General features: G+C 50.7%; 2 protein-coding genes across 9 annotated transcripts; both read left to right on the top strand.

Annotated features, from left to right (window-relative positions):
• The first annotated feature begins 1,294 nt into the window (after positions 1-1,294).
• AMDHD2 (amidohydrolase domain containing 2) lies at positions 1,295-8,467 on the top strand. Of its 4 annotated transcripts, none has more exons than XR_007380083.1 (12): positions 1,295-1,623; positions 1,698-1,834; positions 2,144-2,283; positions 2,649-2,703; positions 3,091-3,303; positions 4,334-4,422; positions 4,760-4,904; positions 5,164-5,271; positions 5,959-6,027; positions 6,583-6,684; positions 7,081-7,224; positions 7,339-7,448. XR_007380083.1 is itself a non-coding variant. In XM_048962179.1 (12 exons), exons 1-12 carry the CDS (start codon positions 1,541-1,543, stop codon positions 7,433-7,435), a joined length of 1,368 nt encoding a protein of 455 aa, XP_048818136.1. In that variant the 5' UTR covers positions 1,295-1,540; the 3' UTR covers positions 7,436-8,467. The 4 variants fall into 4 exon arrangements, 2 of the variants coding, with proteins under 2 accessions (XP_048818136.1, XP_048818137.1); XR_007380082.1 differs by having other exon boundaries at positions 7,321-7,432; XM_048962179.1 differs by having other exon boundaries at positions 7,081-7,161; positions 7,290-8,467.
• Positions 8,468-8,558: 91 nt separating this feature from the next.
• C15H8orf33 (chromosome 15 C8orf33 homolog) lies at positions 8,559-15,214 on the top strand. 5 transcript variants are annotated; one of them, XM_048961852.1, is made up of 7 exons: positions 8,559-8,734; positions 10,348-10,482; positions 10,660-10,713; positions 10,817-11,390; positions 12,787-12,877; positions 12,965-13,111; positions 13,248-15,214. In XM_048961852.1, the coding sequence occupies exons 4-7, from the start codon at positions 11,031-11,033 to the stop codon at positions 13,430-13,432; spliced, it is 783 nt and encodes a 260-aa protein (XP_048817809.1). In that variant the 5' UTR covers positions 8,559-8,734; positions 10,348-10,482; positions 10,660-10,713; positions 10,817-11,030; the 3' UTR covers positions 13,433-15,214. The 5 variants fall into 5 exon arrangements, with proteins under 5 accessions (XP_048817809.1, XP_048817807.1, XP_048817806.1 ...); XM_048961850.1 differs by having other exon boundaries at positions 10,345-10,482; positions 10,820-11,390; XM_048961849.1 differs by having other exon boundaries at positions 10,345-10,482.
• The last annotated feature ends 2,348 nt before the right edge of the window (positions 15,215-17,562 follow it).

Genomic DNA, 17,562 nt, shown 5'->3' with positions numbered 1-17,562 from the left:
TCACATGCGGGTGCAATGCACGAGGACAAAGCAGAGCAGCTCCTCCAGGCAGACTCCTCATTCCCTGGGGAGGAACGAGCCGCTGCAGCCACTCAAGCCAGAGTTACTTATTCACAAATTCAGACTTAAAAGCCATTAGGAACCACTAATCCCTCTTGTCTGACCTTCCAGGCCTTTGAACTTTGCCTGATAAAACACGAATACTCGAATGTAACATTTCCATGCCATTTAACTGGCGTTGGCATAGGGCTGCTCGCTGAGCAATGCTGGGGAGAACAGCATGGAGATGTGACAGGGCTCTGACAGCAAGGATGGGCCGGGAGCTGTGCTATGCATGGCTCACTGGGGGCTGCAGCAGCCTTGTCTGGGTGATACAAGGGCTGGGAACACAGCTAACTTGTGGAGATGAAGGCACCAGGGCTGCCTCAGTCCTTTGGCATTGATCCTCTGGGCCACCTTCTGCACTAAAGGGCTCTAAACTGGAATCAGCACAGACTCAATGGCAAAAAGACTCTGCCCCAAGTGTTCATAATCTGAGCTCAAGGCAGGAGGCAGCGGGAGCTGTGTGGGATGAGGTAACGAGGAGACGGCTCCCGTGGTCCATGCAGGAGATGGGTGCCCGCTGCCTCCCGCTTCTTCCAGCCCGCCGTGTTTGAAATGCTGTGTTTGAGGTGGGATTCCCCAGGAATCACAGCCTTCCTACTGGTGCTCTGCACACCTTCTCAAGAGCCCTGAAGCACGCTGCACTGGAACACCGGCGTACGCTTCTGCCAGCCTCCACAGGAGCTCAGATGTGGCATTGCAGAGCTGTTATGGTTGGGAAAGACCTCAAAACCTTCTCTTGGAAAGGGTTGATAACAGCAGGATGAGGGGAAATGGTTTGAAGTTGAGGGAGGGCAGATTGAGGTTGGATGTCAGGGGAAGTTGTGTGCTATGAGAGCGGTGAGGTGCTGGAACAGCTGCCCAGAGAGGCTGTGATGCCCCGTCCATCCCTGGAGGTGTTCAAGGCCAGGTTGGATGGGGCCCTGGGCAGCCTGGGCTGATATGAAATGGAGAGGTTGGTGGCCTTGCATGCGGCAGGGGGCTAGAGCTTCATGATCCTTGAGGTCCCTTCCAACCCTGTGATTCTGTGATTCTGTGACTTTTGACATCTGAATTTAGCTCCCTGCCCGCCGGCGGCTGAGGAGAAACCGCGACCTCCCCAAGATGGCGGCGGCCCTTTGCCACCTCCCCAAGATGGCGGCGCCCTTGGGCCGGTCATGTGTGGGGCGGGGCGGGGCGGGGCGGGGCGGCCGTTCGGAGCGCTCACGTGAGAGGACCGGCGGTGCCCCGGGGTAAGCGCGGCTCCTCGCCCCGCCCCGCTCCCCTCTGCCCGCCGCCCTCCGCCGGCGGTCCCGGGCTCTGTGCCCGGCTGCTGCCTTTGGTCCGAACGTGGGCCCGGGGCCGCTGGGAGGAGCCGGGCCCCGGCCCGGCCGCCGGTTCCGCGGTCCCGCCCTGCCCTCGCGCAGCCCCGCTGCGGGTCGACTCCTTCGGCCCGGCGATGCCGTCCAACAAATCCGTGTCGGACGCCCCCATCGTGCAGTTCACCAACTGCCGCCTCCTGCGGGGCCGCCGCCTGCAGCGGTGAGTGGGACCACGCGGGGTGCGGGGGGCCCCGGGCGGGGTGTGAGCGTGGTGTGAGCGTGGTGTCCCCGCAGGGAGGATCTGTGGGTGCGGGAGGGGAAGATCCTCAACCCCGAGAAACTCTTCTTCGACGAGAAGGGTTCTGCCGACGTCCAGCTGGACTGCAAGGGCTGCATCCTCGCCCCGGGCTTCATCGACGTGCAGATCAACGGTGAGGTGCACGCCGCTGCCCCTTCCTCTGTGCTGGGGGGAATGGATGGCGTTGGCTGGGTTTGCGCTGTCAGAACTTCGGGAATTTGGGGCAGAAGTGCTGGTGAAGCCTTTTTGCTTCCAGGCTGTGCTGTGCAAAGCTGGAGGCTTGCTCTGCTCACCCCAAATGGTTCCACAGCGTTTTGGGGTTGGGAATCGTCAGGTGCAGCCCCAGTGCCTTGCTGGGCCCGGGCTGGAGATGGGGCTCTGGGCAGCACTGCCTGGCTGCTGCGGATCCTGCGGCTTCACCTTTGTTTTGTTCATGGTGCAGGAGGCTTTGGGGTGGATTTCTCCCTGGCTACGGATGATTTCAGATCAGGGATTGACCTGGTCGGTCAGAAAATACTCTCCCATGGAGTGACCTCCTTCTGTCCCACCCTGGTGACATCCCCTCCATCTGTGTACCACCAGGTGAGTGACTTTCTCCACCTCTTATCCTTAGGGTGATAAAGAGCTGATGCTGGTACAAGAGAGCCAAGGCTGGTTCCTCAGCCTCATCTTCAGACAATGAGACGGCTGCCATAGTGGATGAGTTGTGGACATAAGGACCTGAACAGCCCCAGGTTTCTTGCCCTTAAGCTTTACACCACTGAGGCAGCAGTGTTTCCCAGGCCAGCAGGTAGCTACCTTGCACAGAGGGGCTTGCAGCTTGCTTTTCCTTTGTGAGCTGCTTGGCTTTTCGTTTCTGGTGGTGCAGCAGCTCTGTGGGAGCCCAAGGTTTGGGTTGCTTTGGCAGTGCTGTGTATGTGAGGTGTCTGACTAACCCCTTTCTATAGATTCTTCCCCAGATCAGTGTAAGAAATGGTGGAGCTCACGGAGCTGGTATCCTGGGTAAGTGATTTTGTCACTGTCCTATTTGGTGCCTGTTGTTTATCCTTTTCCTTCTTAAGAAAAAGAAGCTGTTTTAGGAACAGAAGAATTGGGAGCTGAAGCTTTCTCGGTGGCAGGGATACATAGGTGGGCACAGGCCTGCTGTCTCCCTGAACCTGTCCCCAGCCTTTGCAGTGTGCTCTGCCATCAGCCCTATGGGGTTTGACAGAGTAACGGCTATAGGGCTGGCCAGTGCTGCCTCTGTTGCTGTACTGAGCTCTGATTTACCTGAACTCTGCTTTACTGTGGGAGAATGGGAAGAGCTTGGCTGGAGCAGGGTGGACACGGCAGGTTTCTTGTTCCTTGGTTGGAAGAGGAAGAAAGATGACTCTGTTCCCCTTTGAGCAGGGGCTCACCTGGAAGGACCATTCATCAGCAAGGAGAAAAAGGGGGCACACCCAGAGCACTGCATCCGCACCTTCGAGGAAAATGCTTTCCAGGACTTGCTTGCCACCTACGGGTCCCTGGACTGCATCCGCATTGTCACCTTGGCCCCAGAGATAAAGAGGAGCAATGAGGTGATCCAGGAACTCACCAAGCGAGGCATCTGTGTCTCCCTCGGTAAGGGCTGGGGGGAGGCTCGGTCTGTCCGTGTCACATGCAGCATGGGTCGGGCAGCCCAGGGCTGTGATATCTCTAATGGTGTCTCTGTGTGGCTGGGCTGGGTGGTATTTCCTTTTGTCACCCCTTTCCTGGCCTTCAGGGAGGGTGACAGATGTGTGACATACAGGGAACTCAGTTGATGCTGTAAATCTGTCACCCTGTCTGCAAACAGAAGGTTGGTCGAAGGGCTCCTGTAGTTTTGCACAGGGTAGCACTGGTGCTGGGAAAACACAGGAAAGAACAGCAGTCATAATTTCCTTTCTTTTTTTTTTTAACGTTCAGTTTAATAAGGATGTAATTCCAGGCTGACTACTTGGAAAGGTTCAAACTCTGAAGTTCAGCAGCTTTAGGCCTTATTTGACAGGCAATACTGTTTTCCAAAGGTTGCTGTTGAGTCTTGATGACTCGGTTATACAACTAGAAGAGCTGAAGACCTCTCCCACCACTCCCACCACCCTTTCTTCAAGGTGAAACTGAACCTTAATTCAGTTGGGTATTTGTGCAGCAGAGATATCTTGTCTCACAGTCACGTAAAGACAATCAAAGAAAGGCAACAGATCTGCTGTCCATGTTAGGGAAAACAACATTTTCTTTCTGGGTTTTGTTTTATCAACATTTCATTTCTTGGAGAACTGCCTACTGTCTCCCTACGTCTTTGACACCTCTCTGTATAAAGCCTTGAAATATCTGAGGAGAGCAGAAATGCAAATCCTAGGACTTGTAGCCCAGCCAGAAGGCAACTCTCCCCAGTGCCTGTAGGAGCAAGGCAGCGTTTGTGACTGTTGTGACCAGTGTGTTCAGGTGAATCCCCTCCTGCCAGTCCCCACTGGTTGTGGTCAGACAGCTCAGCAACAAGGCTGGTGCTCACCTAAGCCCAGGGTGGAGCTTCAGAGCAGAGCCCTAACAGAGCATCTTTACTCTTGGGTGTTCCTCTGGGAAAATAAATGCAGAGATGAGCAGAAGAATCACGTAGCGGTCTCTGTTCCAGGTCACTCGGTGGCTAACCTCTCCCAGGCTGAGGAGGCTGTGCAGCACGGTGCTACCTTCATCACTCACCTCTTCAATGCCATGCTGCCGGTGAGTTGCCAAGGGCATTTGTCCTGTGCCAGCATTGCTTTCACTGCTTTCTCTCTTGCTCCCCACAAACGCTTATTTGCATCATCAACTTGTTTTGTACCAGGCCTTGCAGTGGAATTTCAGCACAGAACCTCTGGCTTCATGCTTCTACTGCCTGACTTAAGAGAGTCAAAGCTGTAGCAGTCTCTTGAAATTGGAGGGGTTGCCTGGTTACGCTTGATAATGGATGAAGTGCCCAGCTGCCAGGCACTGTTTGATAGAGATGACAGCAGGAAGGGTCTCAGCCCGCGAGTCCTGGTGTGACACCCATCATCTTTTCCTCTCCCACTTTGGGTAGTTCCACCATCGTGACCCTGGGATCGTGGGGCTGCTGACAAGTGATAAGATTCCTGCTGGGCGGAGGGTCTTCTACGGCATGATCTCTGATGGCATCCACACCAACCCTGCTGCCCTGCGGATCGCCCATCGAGCCCACCCCAAAGGTAGGCCGTACTGTGCCCACACAGTGGCAGCAGCGTGGTGTCACCAGCATCACAAATGCTGTGCCATCTCCCACCACTGCTGTGGCTTGTTATCGTGCTGTCTGAAAGAAGTCTTAATCCGCAGCCTGTCACCTCAGCTGGATGCAGCTGGAGATGTCTTGGTACCTCTCAGGGGGGGTTGGCATGGCACAGAGCTCAGATTATAATGCAGTGGGATTAGTTGCAAAGCTGCTCCAGCCTGTTTCCTTGCATTCCTCAGGCATGGTGCTGGTGACGGACGCTATTGCTGGCATGGGGCTGGCACCAGGTCGGCATACACTGGGCCAGCAGGTGGTGGAGATCGATGGCCTCAACACCTACATTGCAGGTAGGTGCCTCTTGCCAAAGAGCTGCACACAGTCATATCACTCATGCCTATTCCTGGAGAGCTCAGCACACCTTGCAGAGCTCGTCAGCGTGAAGCAGCGCTTGTGCCATCTTGGGTTTTGTTGCCTGATCATTTAATATCTCTGCCATAACTTGATTGCGAGGAGAGTGGTGCATCTCATGAAAAGGAAAATTGACCTGTCTTGTTGGAGTGAGGAGGAATTTGACAATTCTTAGCTTGTCTGCAGCACCTTTGATCTCCTTGCCAAGTAGGGTGGATGCTAGAAATTGGTGCATGGTCAGAAAGGACAAAGAAATCCCACTGTTATTTATTGTCCCTTGTCTTTACTGCAGCATCATCACTTTCTGCTAAGTAAGCTCCCTAATCTGCAAACAGCTGGAGACTGGGAAGATATTCTGGAGGGCTATTCCTTTGTCACTTCCCTCCCTCTGTCTCTGGCAGCAGGTGCCTGCATTGTGAGCTAGAGTTTCAACCAGTCCAGCTGGTCTTAACAGGGGAGCTGCATGGTGACATCTTCATGTGTCTTCCTTCACTGCCAGCACGAACGCTCTTGCCTCTTTCTGTTACTCCTCAGCAGTGGCTGAGAGCCCTTCAACTTGCTCCTCACATGACCCAGGATTTCTGCCCCTTTGGGGTTCTGCTCAGTGCTGTCCTGTTCTCTCCCAGGCACAAAGACCCTGAGTGGTAGTGTGGCAACCATGGACACGTGTGTGCGACACTTTCTGGAAGCTACAGGTGGGTGAGCGTTGTCCACAAGCTGTTCCTCCCCGTGAAGAAGTCTTGTTCTTGCCAGCTGTGTCTGCTCAGCTATAGATGTCCCCTCTTGTCCGAGACACGAGGAGAAGGGCTGACATCAGTGGTACTGGCCTTGGAGACAAACACCTTTAGGAGGGGTGCTTCATTATAACCTGCAGCACTAAGTAGGGTTGAACTGTTCTGCTCTTTTCCCATACCTAAAAGTGAACGACTTTCCCCACCCTGTACCTTAAGAAATCAGTTCTCTTCTTCCTACTGTTTCCCTTAGAGATGTTTCCCCTCCCCAGCTCCAGCCATCTGTGACTGGGCCTCCCAGCTCCTCCTGCCCTGTAGTTCAGGGCAGTAGCAGTCAGATCAGTGTTAGTGCTCTACTGTACCAGGACAGGACACAGAGAGTGCCAACAAAGACGCTGGGGCCCTGCACATGGGTTTGGTTGTCACAAAGATCCCCGCAGTGCCACCAGTTGCCTTAGCCAAGGACTGGGCTGCTCTGCTGATGAGGCTGTTTGCTGCACTAACGCTTCTTCCTCCAAGGGTGCTCAGTGGAGACTGCGCTGGAGGCAGCATCTCTGCATCCTGCCCAGCTCTTGGGGATTGAAGACAGAAAGGGGACCCTGAATTATGATTCTGATGCAGGTACTGTTATGGGGATGGTGGGAAGGGTTTCTGCATGCTGGAGAAAAGTAGGGCCTGCTATAAATGCAGGATGCTTCTGCTGCTTCACTGGGGGCACTGGGGACCCTCACTCTGCCCAGGATCTGCTTTGGGCTTTTGCTTTGGTGATTTTTTTTTTCCTGTGGGTGCTGGTGATGCTTCATGAGCCTTTTGGAGAAGATCCCACATCTCAGATGAGCTTGGAGCAGAGCAAGGATGGTTCTACACTGCAGTCCTGCCCTGTTTCTGGAGTGGGGAGAAACTCCTCAGTGTGGAGGCAGCCCTAGAGCCCAGCTCCTCTGAGCCAGCTTCAGCTGCCCCAGTTGCTCTTCCTCTGTTCCTCTGACAGCTGTTTCTTTTCTCTCCTATCTGGTGCAGATTTCCTGATGCTGGATGATAGCCTGCACGTGCAAGCCACGTACATCGCGGGCGAGGAAGTCTGGAGACAGGATGCTTTAGGCATGTGACACTGGGCTGGCCTGTGCCTTCCAAGGCATCCTGGCACTGTGATTAGCAGCTTTGGTAACCACCCCACTTCTCTTCTCTTGTTTTGTTTTTTTCCCTTCCTTCCTGCAACACCCCTGAAGGAGCCTCATACCAAAGAGCTGTGTTTTCCAGCGCAACCACTGCTTCCAGTTACAGCCATGCCTGCAATGACTCTGTTGGTGCTCAGTTGGTGGAGTGGGGAGAACAAGCAAATCAGGAGGGACTGTCAGTCTCTGGAGAGACCTGAAAGACTGCACAGCTGTCCTGTGTGGAGTCCCCAGACAGGTGCTCACGTGTCCATCTCATAGCGGTGTGAAGCTGTCCCAGCCTTTGCACTGTTTATGCAGCACACAACCTGCCTGTGCCTAAGGCAGACTCAAGCCATATCCATCCCTCTCTTTGCTGCCTTGCTCCTGGGCAGCTGTAACTGGCAGGATGTCAGCAGCCACCAGTTCAGCTCGCAGCTCTTCCCATTACAAAGTTCCTGTTGTGTCAGTGGAAGCTGAGGACCACATTCTGACCGACCGGCCCTCCCTCTTGTGTTCCCTGGAGCAAGGCTGGTGCAGCTCACTGACTTGGTGCCATTGCGGGGCTGTGAATCGGTGTGGGCTGAATCCTCAGGGCAGAGATCAAACCCAGGAAAACGAGGCATTGCTGGTCCTTTGTGCCTTTTTCTCTGCATGGGTGTGGAGCCCACAGCATATGATTTTGTCTGCAGACAGAGATGCTGTCGTGCCCTGGAAATCAACGTTTCTCTCAGCTCTGCTTGACGCCTGGCTGGGTTCTGCAGGCTCAGGACAGCCCCCGCCTCCTCCAGCCCTGGGAGGAGGAGGACACTTGCTTCAGGGATGCATCCAGATGGGCAGTGGGCAGCTCAGAGCTGGAGGGAGAGAGCCCCGTGGAGAAGGGAGAACTGCAGCCACCTTCTGGCCTTTCAAGGCCGTTGCTGATAGCTCATTAATCTTCTGCTCATTATTGTCTTCTTCCGTTTTTGGCTGTCAGCTCTTTCCCTGACATCTGGGCATTTCGAGCCAGGACTGACGCCGTTCCGGAGCCTCCCGCCGTCAGCGGGGCCCCGTGTCGCGTCCTGCCTGCCGCCCAGGCGCCAGCCTCGCGTACATCACGCCTGCAGCCCCCGGGACGGGGCGATGCGGGAGCGGCACCCGGGGCTGCGCTGCAAGCGCTGCGCCTCGGCTGCCGGCGGTGATGCGGGGGGGGAGAGGGGGGGAAGGCGGAAAAAAAGCAATGCGAATAAAAAGTGTCATAAAAATAAAAGGAAATCTGAAGGACGGGGAGCGGGCGGGCCGGGGGTGGCGGGGAGATCGAGCTGAGGGCGGGGGCGGAACGGAGGCGCGTGCGGAACGGAGGCGCAGGGCGCGGCGCGCCGCGGGGACGCTTTTGGCGGCGGACAGCGGCGCTGCGCGGGGTGCGGCGGGGCTGCGGGGCTCACACGCGGTGTGCCGGCTGTCCCGCTGGAGCCAGGCACAGCCCTTCCCCGAGCGCTCAGCCGGAGGTTCCCGTGGGCAGATCGTGGCCCCGGCCCCAGGTGCGTTGCCTCTTTCACCATCCGCAGCCAAATTCCAGCCTTGCGTGGCCAGATTTGTTCTGTTCTTTCTTTCCTCCGTCCTGTTCTCGCGTGACACGGGATTTGTTCCTAATGCGAAACGACACGAAGCTGGTCTGTGATTAAGGCGTTGAACTTCCAGAGCTGTCTGTAAGCTGCTTTATTCTTTTCCCTATGGCTTTGGATCGCCCTGTGTTCTGCCTTGTCTCTTATTTCATCTCCGGTTGCCTGTCGGTTGGTTCTGCTACAGCTCTACTTTAGTTTACCAGACCTGGAGAAATACAGAATCAGAAACAGGCCCTTAAACACCAGTAAGTTTATCTTTATGAGGCTTGGGCTTCATTTTTCAGGTTTGAAGGGGAAAGACAAAATCTGTGAAATGCTTTTCAGGAGAATCTGTTAACGTGTGAAGACGTGTCCTGCTTCTACGAATGGCTCACACTCAGTGTCTAGGGAAGAAGCGTGGTTGCCCTTTGTAAGATGCCTAGCAGAGCGTTTGCTGGTGCACCTGAGGATGGAGCAGTAATTAACACGTGCCCACTCACTGTGCTGGGGCGTCAGGGTGCTTGCTCACCCCCATGTCTTGTGTTTCAACCTTCAAGCTCCTGCCACAGGGCAGCAGGAATGGCCTCTAGAAGCTGTTCACAGCAAGGCAGCGAGAGGCAGACTTGGCTGAAAAGGGCCCATCTGTGCAGTGCCTGAGGGAGGAGAACGAAGCAGCATTGCTGAAGGTAGCCAGGCTGTGGAGTGGCAGATTGCCATAGAAATCTGTGGTGATGGGGCAGATCCCATCAGGATTGAGATCATGGCCTGGATCAATGATGTGCAGCATAGCTCAGGCAGGCCAGCTATGAGATCTTCAGCAAAAATAGCTCACAAATGGGGAGGAGCACTTCCTCTGAGGGTTTTTCTAGTTCTCCCTTTGTAATTGCTCTTAGTGGCAAGCAGTCCTTGATTGCGGCCAGCTAAACTCAGCTGGAGGTGTGTGTGCTCAGGGTGCTGACACCCAGGGGCTATGAAGGTACGTCCCACTTTTTTGGGTGACCACAGCCCCATTGAGGTGCTTCTGCCTCATGCAGAGCCATTACTCCTTTCATAACGTGGGATGTTCAGCATTACATCTGCAGTGCTCCTGCAAGATACCGTTTGTTTGGCTGGTTTGTGTGAGCCTCAAGCAAGAGTCCTGTGTTTTAGGGTGTACTCGCTGCTCAGTCAGCTCTTCCCCAGTTTTCCCAGAGAACAGACACCGTGCTGTGCTCCTGGATTTCTCAGTTGCTCCGAGGGAATGGTTGTTAAGCAGTCAGTAGCCTCAGTGCTGTTAGTTGCACATTTGCCTCACTGTAAGATTCTTCACATATGTATGGTAAGATGCTAAAGGGTCTATTTTTTTTTTTTCTGTTAAGGATGTTTCATGGTATTGTTTCAGCTCCTAGAAGCACTTGGAGCTTATTTTCATCTAACTGTCATGAATCAGAGGTGGTGTAAGCACAGTACACATTCGGAAGAGACTCGGTCATTGGAGTCTCATGGGAGATTTTTTAGGGCCCACCATAACTTGTTTCTTGTTTCTCTCGTCTTTTTCTTGAGTGCAGCAGAAGAGACAGAGCATGTTCTCAAGGTGCTGTGCTCCCATGGGACTGCTTTTGTAAAGAAGCAAGAAGTGATAAACTGTGTGCTTGGGGATTGTCATCTTGAAAGAGCTGAGGACTGGAAGAGCACAAAGAAGGCAGGTGAGCTTGTGCAGTCCCTTTGGGGAGTGGTGCTGTTTGGCTCTTTACTGTGAATTTCCCATCTCACAGCTTTGGGTTGGATTGCTTCTCTGGCAGTGCTTTTACAGGGGGAGTAGCAATGGCATCCCCATAGTAGGAAACAGTCATCATGATAGAAACATTATTTTTCTTTTCTAGGCACAAAACTTGTTGATGTGGAAGTACAGCAAGGCAGTGGGCAGGCTACAGAAGGTATGTCATGTGGGGAACAGTCAGACCAGATTTCTAAGGCAAAACCAGAGGGGTTCACATCATCTCACTACAACACCCAATTTGATTTTTTTGCTTTGTAAAGCAGACCCAGAAGCAGCTGGTGCACCTTTGGAAGCAGTCCCTGGTGTCAGCACTGCTGAGCAGATGCAAACCAGTGTAAGAACCACAGAGCAAAAGAACTCTGCAGTGGAGCTCTGAGTTTTGCTGCCTCTGGCCAAGAACCCAAGTTGTCTTTCAGCTTTGCCATTCCTAAAGAAGACTGTCCTCTGGTCCCATTAGTTCCAGCCAGCCAACGTATGGAGGGTGCAGCAGATCGTGAGGTGCTGGATAATGCAGTGCCTGCTGAGTCAGTAGATGTGGTGCAGATTTCAGCATTGGAGAAGTCTGACTTGGATCAAACTGCGAGTGCTGTGCCCAGAGAGGATGAAAGCCATGTCACACTAAAGATGTCCAAGCCAGAGAGTGCCCCTGGGGATAGCACAGTGATAGAGAAATCAGCATCAGAGGGAGCTGCACAAAGGAAGAAAAAGAAGAAGAAACAAAATGCATCTGTCAGTAAAAAAGACGTGAAAGAAACTGAGACCAAGAGGAAGGCAAAGGTGGAAGCTAATGGATGCCAGAATAAAGATGCAGCCCATCAGGATGAGACCTCTCAGGTATTCAAATATTGATGGGATCCTATAATTTTAATCCTTCAGTAAAAAAGAAACTTAATGTCAGTGCAGTTAGTATATGACATGAATTGAGATGAATGTGAAAGACAGAGATTGCTGCTGACTTGGAGCAGCAGTTTTCTCCCTTTTGAGCCTGATCAATGGAAACAAATGTAATGCTCCTTTGTTTTCTGTTTCAGACCTGTGCTGAAGCATTTGATGTTTAGAGTTGTAATCCTAATCCTGGGAAGCTGGGTGTCATGTTTTATTTAACATAAACCAAGAACTGTCATCAGCCAGTGCCGTGCTGGTGTCAGCGGGCACCGAAGGAGGCACTGTGCTCTTGACTGGCACCTTATCAGGGAGGATGAGTTACTCACAGAATGCACATAGGAAAGCTCTGAGGTGCTGCAGCCGTGGCTATGGCACGTTGCAGTGCAAAGCCTGAGAACTTTGGGGAAGGCTCCCACCGTGAGGCAGGCCCAAGTTCAGCTGAAGTTGCAAGTTATGTGAAGACACCATTAAGATTCTCTGATCTGAACACATCGTGAGATTTTCTGATGTTCTGCTATGGTCCAGGTCTTCCTTTTGTTTTTCTTTTCAGCATTGTTGTAGTTGTTATTATTAAACCCTGCCAGCTGAGCAATTCTGAGACACAAAATTGCAAGGAAGTTGCTTTTAATGTTTTAGACTGAAGTTGTATTATATGTATGCATTATCTGCTTCTTGAACAACAGCCCTGCCAGTAAACACTGCTGAATATCAGAGAGTTGAAAAGATTTGAAAGTGATGCAAATCCCATCCCATTCATTAGAAAGAGACTGCTGTAAGGAAGAGGAAGAGGTAGCATGAGAACTTTTGTGCTTCAGCTGTAGGATGCAGCTCTTTTCCTTTCCACTCGCTGGCTGTGTTTGTTAGGACTTCTTCCATCTTTGAGGGCTTCGTCTCCCTTGACTTCATGCATTTCTGGTTGAGCAAGCACTTGGGCTGAGACACCAGGGCTCAGCTTCTGATTTTGTCCATTGCTTACTGTTGGATTTTGGGCAAGTTTTTGGGTAGCCTTTTGTTTTGTTAATGCTTATTCCTCTCATCCGTAAGTTGAATTTACAGCTTCTTTCTTATGGATGGTCCTGACCAGCTTTCCACTGTGTCATCTGAGTGACAGCCAGCTATTAAATCCATCAGACAGAGACAGTGAATTGCAACTAAACGTTTGTCCAGTGCTTTAAGTTTATCCAGTGAAAATATAGACAACAGGGAAGTTGTATTGAAGCTTGTAATCTCCAGAGCCTGAAATTCGGGATGGTCCTGCCTTTATGCAGCTTGATTTTTTCCTGTTTAGCAACTGCTGCTCTAATTTTGGGGTGGTTTATTTCCTTGTGCTCACTCTGTTCCATAGCAGTCAGATGACCAGCTGCAGAAAGAGGTGGATTGGTGTGTGGAACAACTGGAAATTGGCTTGAAGACACAGAAATCCACTCCCAAGCAGGGTGAGTATTCTAATAAATGAGAAATCTCCCTTGTTGGAGGGTTCAGAGAATCTTAAACTGAGTTGTTTCTCCCTTGTGCTGCTCCAGTTGAGGAGGCTGTCCGTGCAATCAGGACGCTGCGCAGTGACAAGGCTCCGCTGGTGAAGAAACGTCAAATCATGAGAGCCATATTTGGAGACTACAGGAAGAAGATGGAGGAGGAGCTGTGCAAACAGCTGAAGCTTATGCTATGTGGTAGGGAAACTTTGCATGCAGGGGGAAATTAAAGAGGAAGGGACTTTGCTCCCGCCCTACGTACAGCTCTGCAGTGTGGGAGCTTGCCATATGAAGTGAATAAAATCCCTTCCTGCTGTTTTCTCCCCTCTTTAAGATGCAAAATCTGCCAAGATCGTGGAAGTGCAGAACAAGAAATGCCAGGTCATCAGGAAGCGCCCTGGAGCATGCAGTAAAAGCCAAGGATCAGCAGGATCCCTTCCGGAGTCAGCCGACACACCTGACACAGGCACATTCAAATTCACGGTTTCTCAAGAAGAGTTTCGCTTTAATTTCTTCTAGGACAGTCTTTTAGATTGGAACCATGGCTCAAAACTCTGCTAAAGCTCCTTAAGAAGGATGCTGTGCTATAGAAAATGTTACAGAGGAATCCCAGTTTATTTCCTATGGAAAGGATTCTCCTTTTGAGTGCCTTCAGAGGTGCAAAACAGATCTGCCAGCCTGGCATATGAACCCAAGACTCAATCTACTCCAGTAGTCCTCCATGCTCACACTGTAGAAAGTCACCTTTGCAGCATGGAGTCTGGTAGGCTCTGGTTTTCTTCCTGCAGAATTTCTGTTAACTTAAGAATGTCTCTTATACTGTGAGTTTTTCCCACTCTCCTGTTGCCTTCAAGTAGAGGAGGCCTTTTTTAGCAAGTGAGAAAGCAGCACACACAAAACGGAATGCTCTGTGAAGAAGACCCAGTTTCTGCAGAGGGAGAAGAGGGGAGGCAATCTAAATGCACTGGCTGTCTGGATGAATCCATTCCACCTGACAGCTGTGCCATGCAGCTTCTGGTGTCAAGGAAGCACAGGGCAGTGTGTAATTACTGCTACTTTTATTCATAGAATAAAAAAGTTCAGAATCTGGGACAAAAATGAGTGAGAATCATCCTTGCTCTTTCATCTATTTAATTGACAGGTGTTGACTTAGAACAGCAGATGCTGATTTGTTCAAGCCTAGGAATGTTAGAGCAATAGTTTCCAGTCAGGGAAAGATTTGTGTTTCTGAGCTCACTTTCAAGTAGCCCAGAGGATAACTGAGTTGTGTGCTAAACTTTGGGTGGTGGTGAAAAGAGCTGTGGGAGCCCAAAGGTTCTCTTGCATTTGATTTGTATTAAATTTTTGCTTTCTGATCGGCTGAATGTGTGTCTCCTGGGTCTCTGTATTGCTTCAGCCAGTCAGCCCGTGCCCTGCGTTCATGCAGAAGTTCTTCCCCACTCAGCCTAAAAAAGCTGGGGGAACAGAAGTCCTTTAAAAGGAAATGTGGTATCAGGTGCCCTGGGGCCACAGTGCTTTCCTTCCTTTTTATAGTCCAGTCAGTCATCCTGTATGAGAAGCAAGAAATGGAAGTGTAGGCAGATTCCAGCATGTGCTGAGAGCAACAGAGTGTTGGTGGGAAACATTTACAGAGAAAGACTTGGGAAAAAAAAACTCCTGCTGCCTACAAAAAGAAATAGATTTTATTACTAAGCAGCCTGTTGCATCTGCCAGGGTATTTTTTGTTTAAAATATGTTAAATTATGACTGTCAGGGCATAACGAGAAACTGAACGTGAGTAGCATGTGCAGTGGGTAGAGATGAGAAAGAAGACTTCAGTCTGGAAGCCAATAGTTTAGGTGATCCTTGTGGTTTGCTGGGAAGTACTGCAGGCATTTTGACTCTGCGTAACAACCAGGATTCATTTTATTTCCAGGATTAAGTGTATGAAAGCTGCACTGATCTCAAACTTTTAACGTTTTCATGCCATTTGCTAAGATTAATGGCATGCTGTATGTGAGCTCAGAGCCTCAGTTCTTTCCTTACCTAGTTGGTGATGCAGAATATGCCTGGGAAATAGTTTTGGTTTTCTTCCTTTCTTTTTTCAGATGAGTCCTGAGCTGGTGAGACACGGGATGTTCCTGTGCTGTGGAAGGCTGCAGGAGCATTCTAGGAAGCATCCTTACACATTCTTGCTTCGGTCTCTTTTCTTTAGGTATCCACTATTAGAATAGAGATACCGGTGAGTTGAATATTCAGTGTGACTTAATCCAGCCATGTTATCTGCAAGGAAAGCAGAGGGAAAAAAAGGCATTCTCAGAGGTGAGAGGCTGCTGTGGTTTTTCAGAGGTTTTTATATAATACTGACTTGCAAAGCCAACACATATTCCTTTTGCAGGACTTCTTCATAGCCGTGCTTGGCCTGGGTTAGAGTTATTGGAGTGAGGGTTGGAGTTTGGGTAGAGGGATAGGGGTATTAGAGTTAGTGTTAGGGTTTAGAGTAAGGTTTATCATGGTTAGGGTTATTAGCATCAGGGGTAGGATTAGAGTTTAGGGATAGAGGTGGGTTTAGGGTGAGGGTAAGATTAGGGTTACCTTTATTTTAGGGTTATGTTTAGAGTACTGAAGTTAGTGGTAACGTTAGGGTTATTATAGTTAGGATTCAGGTTTGGGTTAGTGTTAATTTTATTAGCATTAGGATTATGCCCAAAGGGTTATGCCCAGGGTTTGCCTGGAGAGCACCAATGGTGGTGCCTATCTGGGGATGCCCCATCTCTGCAGGTGTTCAAGGCCAGTTTGGATGGGGCCCTGGGCTACCTGGTCTTATGGTAAGCAACCCTGCCCATGGCATTTCACCCTAAGCCATTCTATGATTCCATGGTTAGAGTTATTAGTGTCGGGGTTTCAGTTAGGGTTGGAGTTATTAGGGTTGGGGCTAGGCTCAGGGTTTGGGTGTCAGTTCCACAGGTAGTCTGTGTCAGCTCTGCAGTGTCTGTAGCATCTCTGCTGCATTACCATTTCATTAATTTCGAAGGAAATAATATTATTGTAGGTTAGGAAATGCTGTTGCTTCTCTATCAGTCTGTTCCTCTTCATGAAGGTCGTAATGCAGTCTTAATGACATTTGAATTGTTTTCCCCTTTGTACCATTACTTTCTTTAGACTTTTGGTGACATTTCTGGCTTTTGTGATGTCTTATTGCAGCAGTGTCAGATCTAGGGGAGGGCTTAGCTCTACTAGTTGCTGTAATACGTGTAGCTAGAGATATCACCCTACAGAATTCACAGTGTGCAGCAGTGGGAAAAAGAGAAATGTGTCCAGTTTTGGTAGAAAATGTCGCTTAGTGCTGACCTGTCTCTGCCTGTATTCCTGTCCTAAGCTTTGTGCCGTCCACTTGAGATTGGTGTGAGAGGCGCAGGCAGGTTCATAGCTCTATATCCCTCTGGTGGTGCCCCCCAAAATCTAGTGCACCCATTGCAGGCCAGGCCTGTACCAGCAAACTGCTCACAAGAGCCTCCAGAATGGTTGTGACCTCAGGAAAAAATATAAAAACCAGGCAAAAAGGGGCTGCAAAGTACAACAGTGCCTCTAGAGTGGATCCTGACCAATAGCTTTGGTCTTGGGACAGCAGAAGTGGAGGATGACAAGACACTGTTTTTTCTCAGACCGTTTGCCTTGGCAAAGCAAGAGAAAGATCTCAGTTCTGGGAACAAAGTGAGGAATTTTGGAGTTGTTTCTGCGGCAGAAGAGTGAGACCGAGCGCATTAACACACAGAGGCAGCAGAGTGTGATCTCTGCTCCTTTTAGGCTTGGCAGCCTCATCTGTAAAAAGATCCCCTAGCAAAGGTTAGGAAACGCAATCCCATTCCACGCAGACCCTGACTCTGAGGGGAGAGCGGTGCTGATGGCTGGTGGCTGCCCTCCCATCTTACAGGCTGGCCCCATCCTGGCAGATTTTGTCGCTGTTTCCCTTTTGGCTGTTGACTGTGGTTGGTAAGTTCTTCCAATCCCCTTTCGGGCTCGGTCAGTGGACATGCATTCATTGGTCCCTGGGCTGCCTGTCCTCTGCCTTGAGCAGCTGGGGGGCAGAGCCACTGCTGGGCAGCCTACAAAGGCTCTCCAAGGGATCCCCGCCAGGTGCAGCTGGAACCACCTCCGGAGGCCTGGGAGCCCCTCTCCCAACAAAACCAGGCCTACCGAATCTGTAGCAATCTCAAGCAACTGAGATTCCCTTCTGACAGCTGTTTGCAGAGTGCTGGGTGTGCACCTCATGACCCCCAAAGGATAAAACAATCCGTGATCTTCCACAGGAGAGGAAAAACCCAATCCCACCTTATCTTCTGTTTGAATTAGAAAGAAGAAAACCTTACCACTTCAAGCAAGACAGAAAAAGAAAAGAATTTTGAAGAGTAGTAAGCACTGTACCTGCAGTTTCTTAATAAAACCAAGGAGGAATACTGCTGTTCTAAGACATATGAAGCTGTGACAGATGATCCTCCATCTTTCTGCTGAAGTTATTTTACTCCAGGGACAAAACAGTTCTGTTTTCTTTGCTTAAATTTTCTTTTGCTGTCCACCATTGCTGCATTCGTACTTGGAACTGAAGGAAAGTTTACAAGCCATACTGCCTTAGAAAATTGAACGTTGACATTACGTTACTGTGGTGCTTC

The sequence above is a fragment of the Lagopus muta genome, chromosome 15 (assembly GCF_023343835.1).
Source record: "Lagopus muta isolate bLagMut1 chromosome 15, bLagMut1 primary, whole genome shotgun sequence".
Classification (NCBI taxonomy): Eukaryota; Metazoa; Chordata; class Aves; order Galliformes; family Phasianidae; genus Lagopus; species Lagopus muta.
This window is presented reverse-complemented; position numbering and strand designations above follow the sequence as displayed.

Coding starts and splice junctions, on each gene's coding strand:
- AMDHD2 (XM_048962179.1), top strand. CDS start 1,541: ATGCCGTCCAACAAATCCGTGTCGGACGCCCCCATCGTGCAGTTCACC. Junction 4,905..5,163: donor CCATCGAGCCCACCCCAAAG/GTAGGCCGTACT, acceptor TGCATTCCTCAG/GCATGGTGCTGGTGACGGAC. Junction 6,685..7,080: donor GAATTATGATTCTGATGCAG/GTACTGTTATGG, acceptor TATCTGGTGCAG/ATTTCCTGATGCTGGATGAT.
- C15H8orf33 (XM_048961852.1), top strand. CDS start 11,031: ATGGAGGGTGCAGCAGATCGTGAGGTGCTGGATAATGCAGTGCCTGCT. Junction 12,878..12,964: donor GAAATCCACTCCCAAGCAGG/GTGAGTATTCTA, acceptor GTGCTGCTCCAG/TTGAGGAGGCTGTCCGTGCA. Junction 13,112..13,247: donor GCTGAAGCTTATGCTATGTG/GTAGGGAAACTT, acceptor CCCCTCTTTAAG/ATGCAAAATCTGCCAAGATC.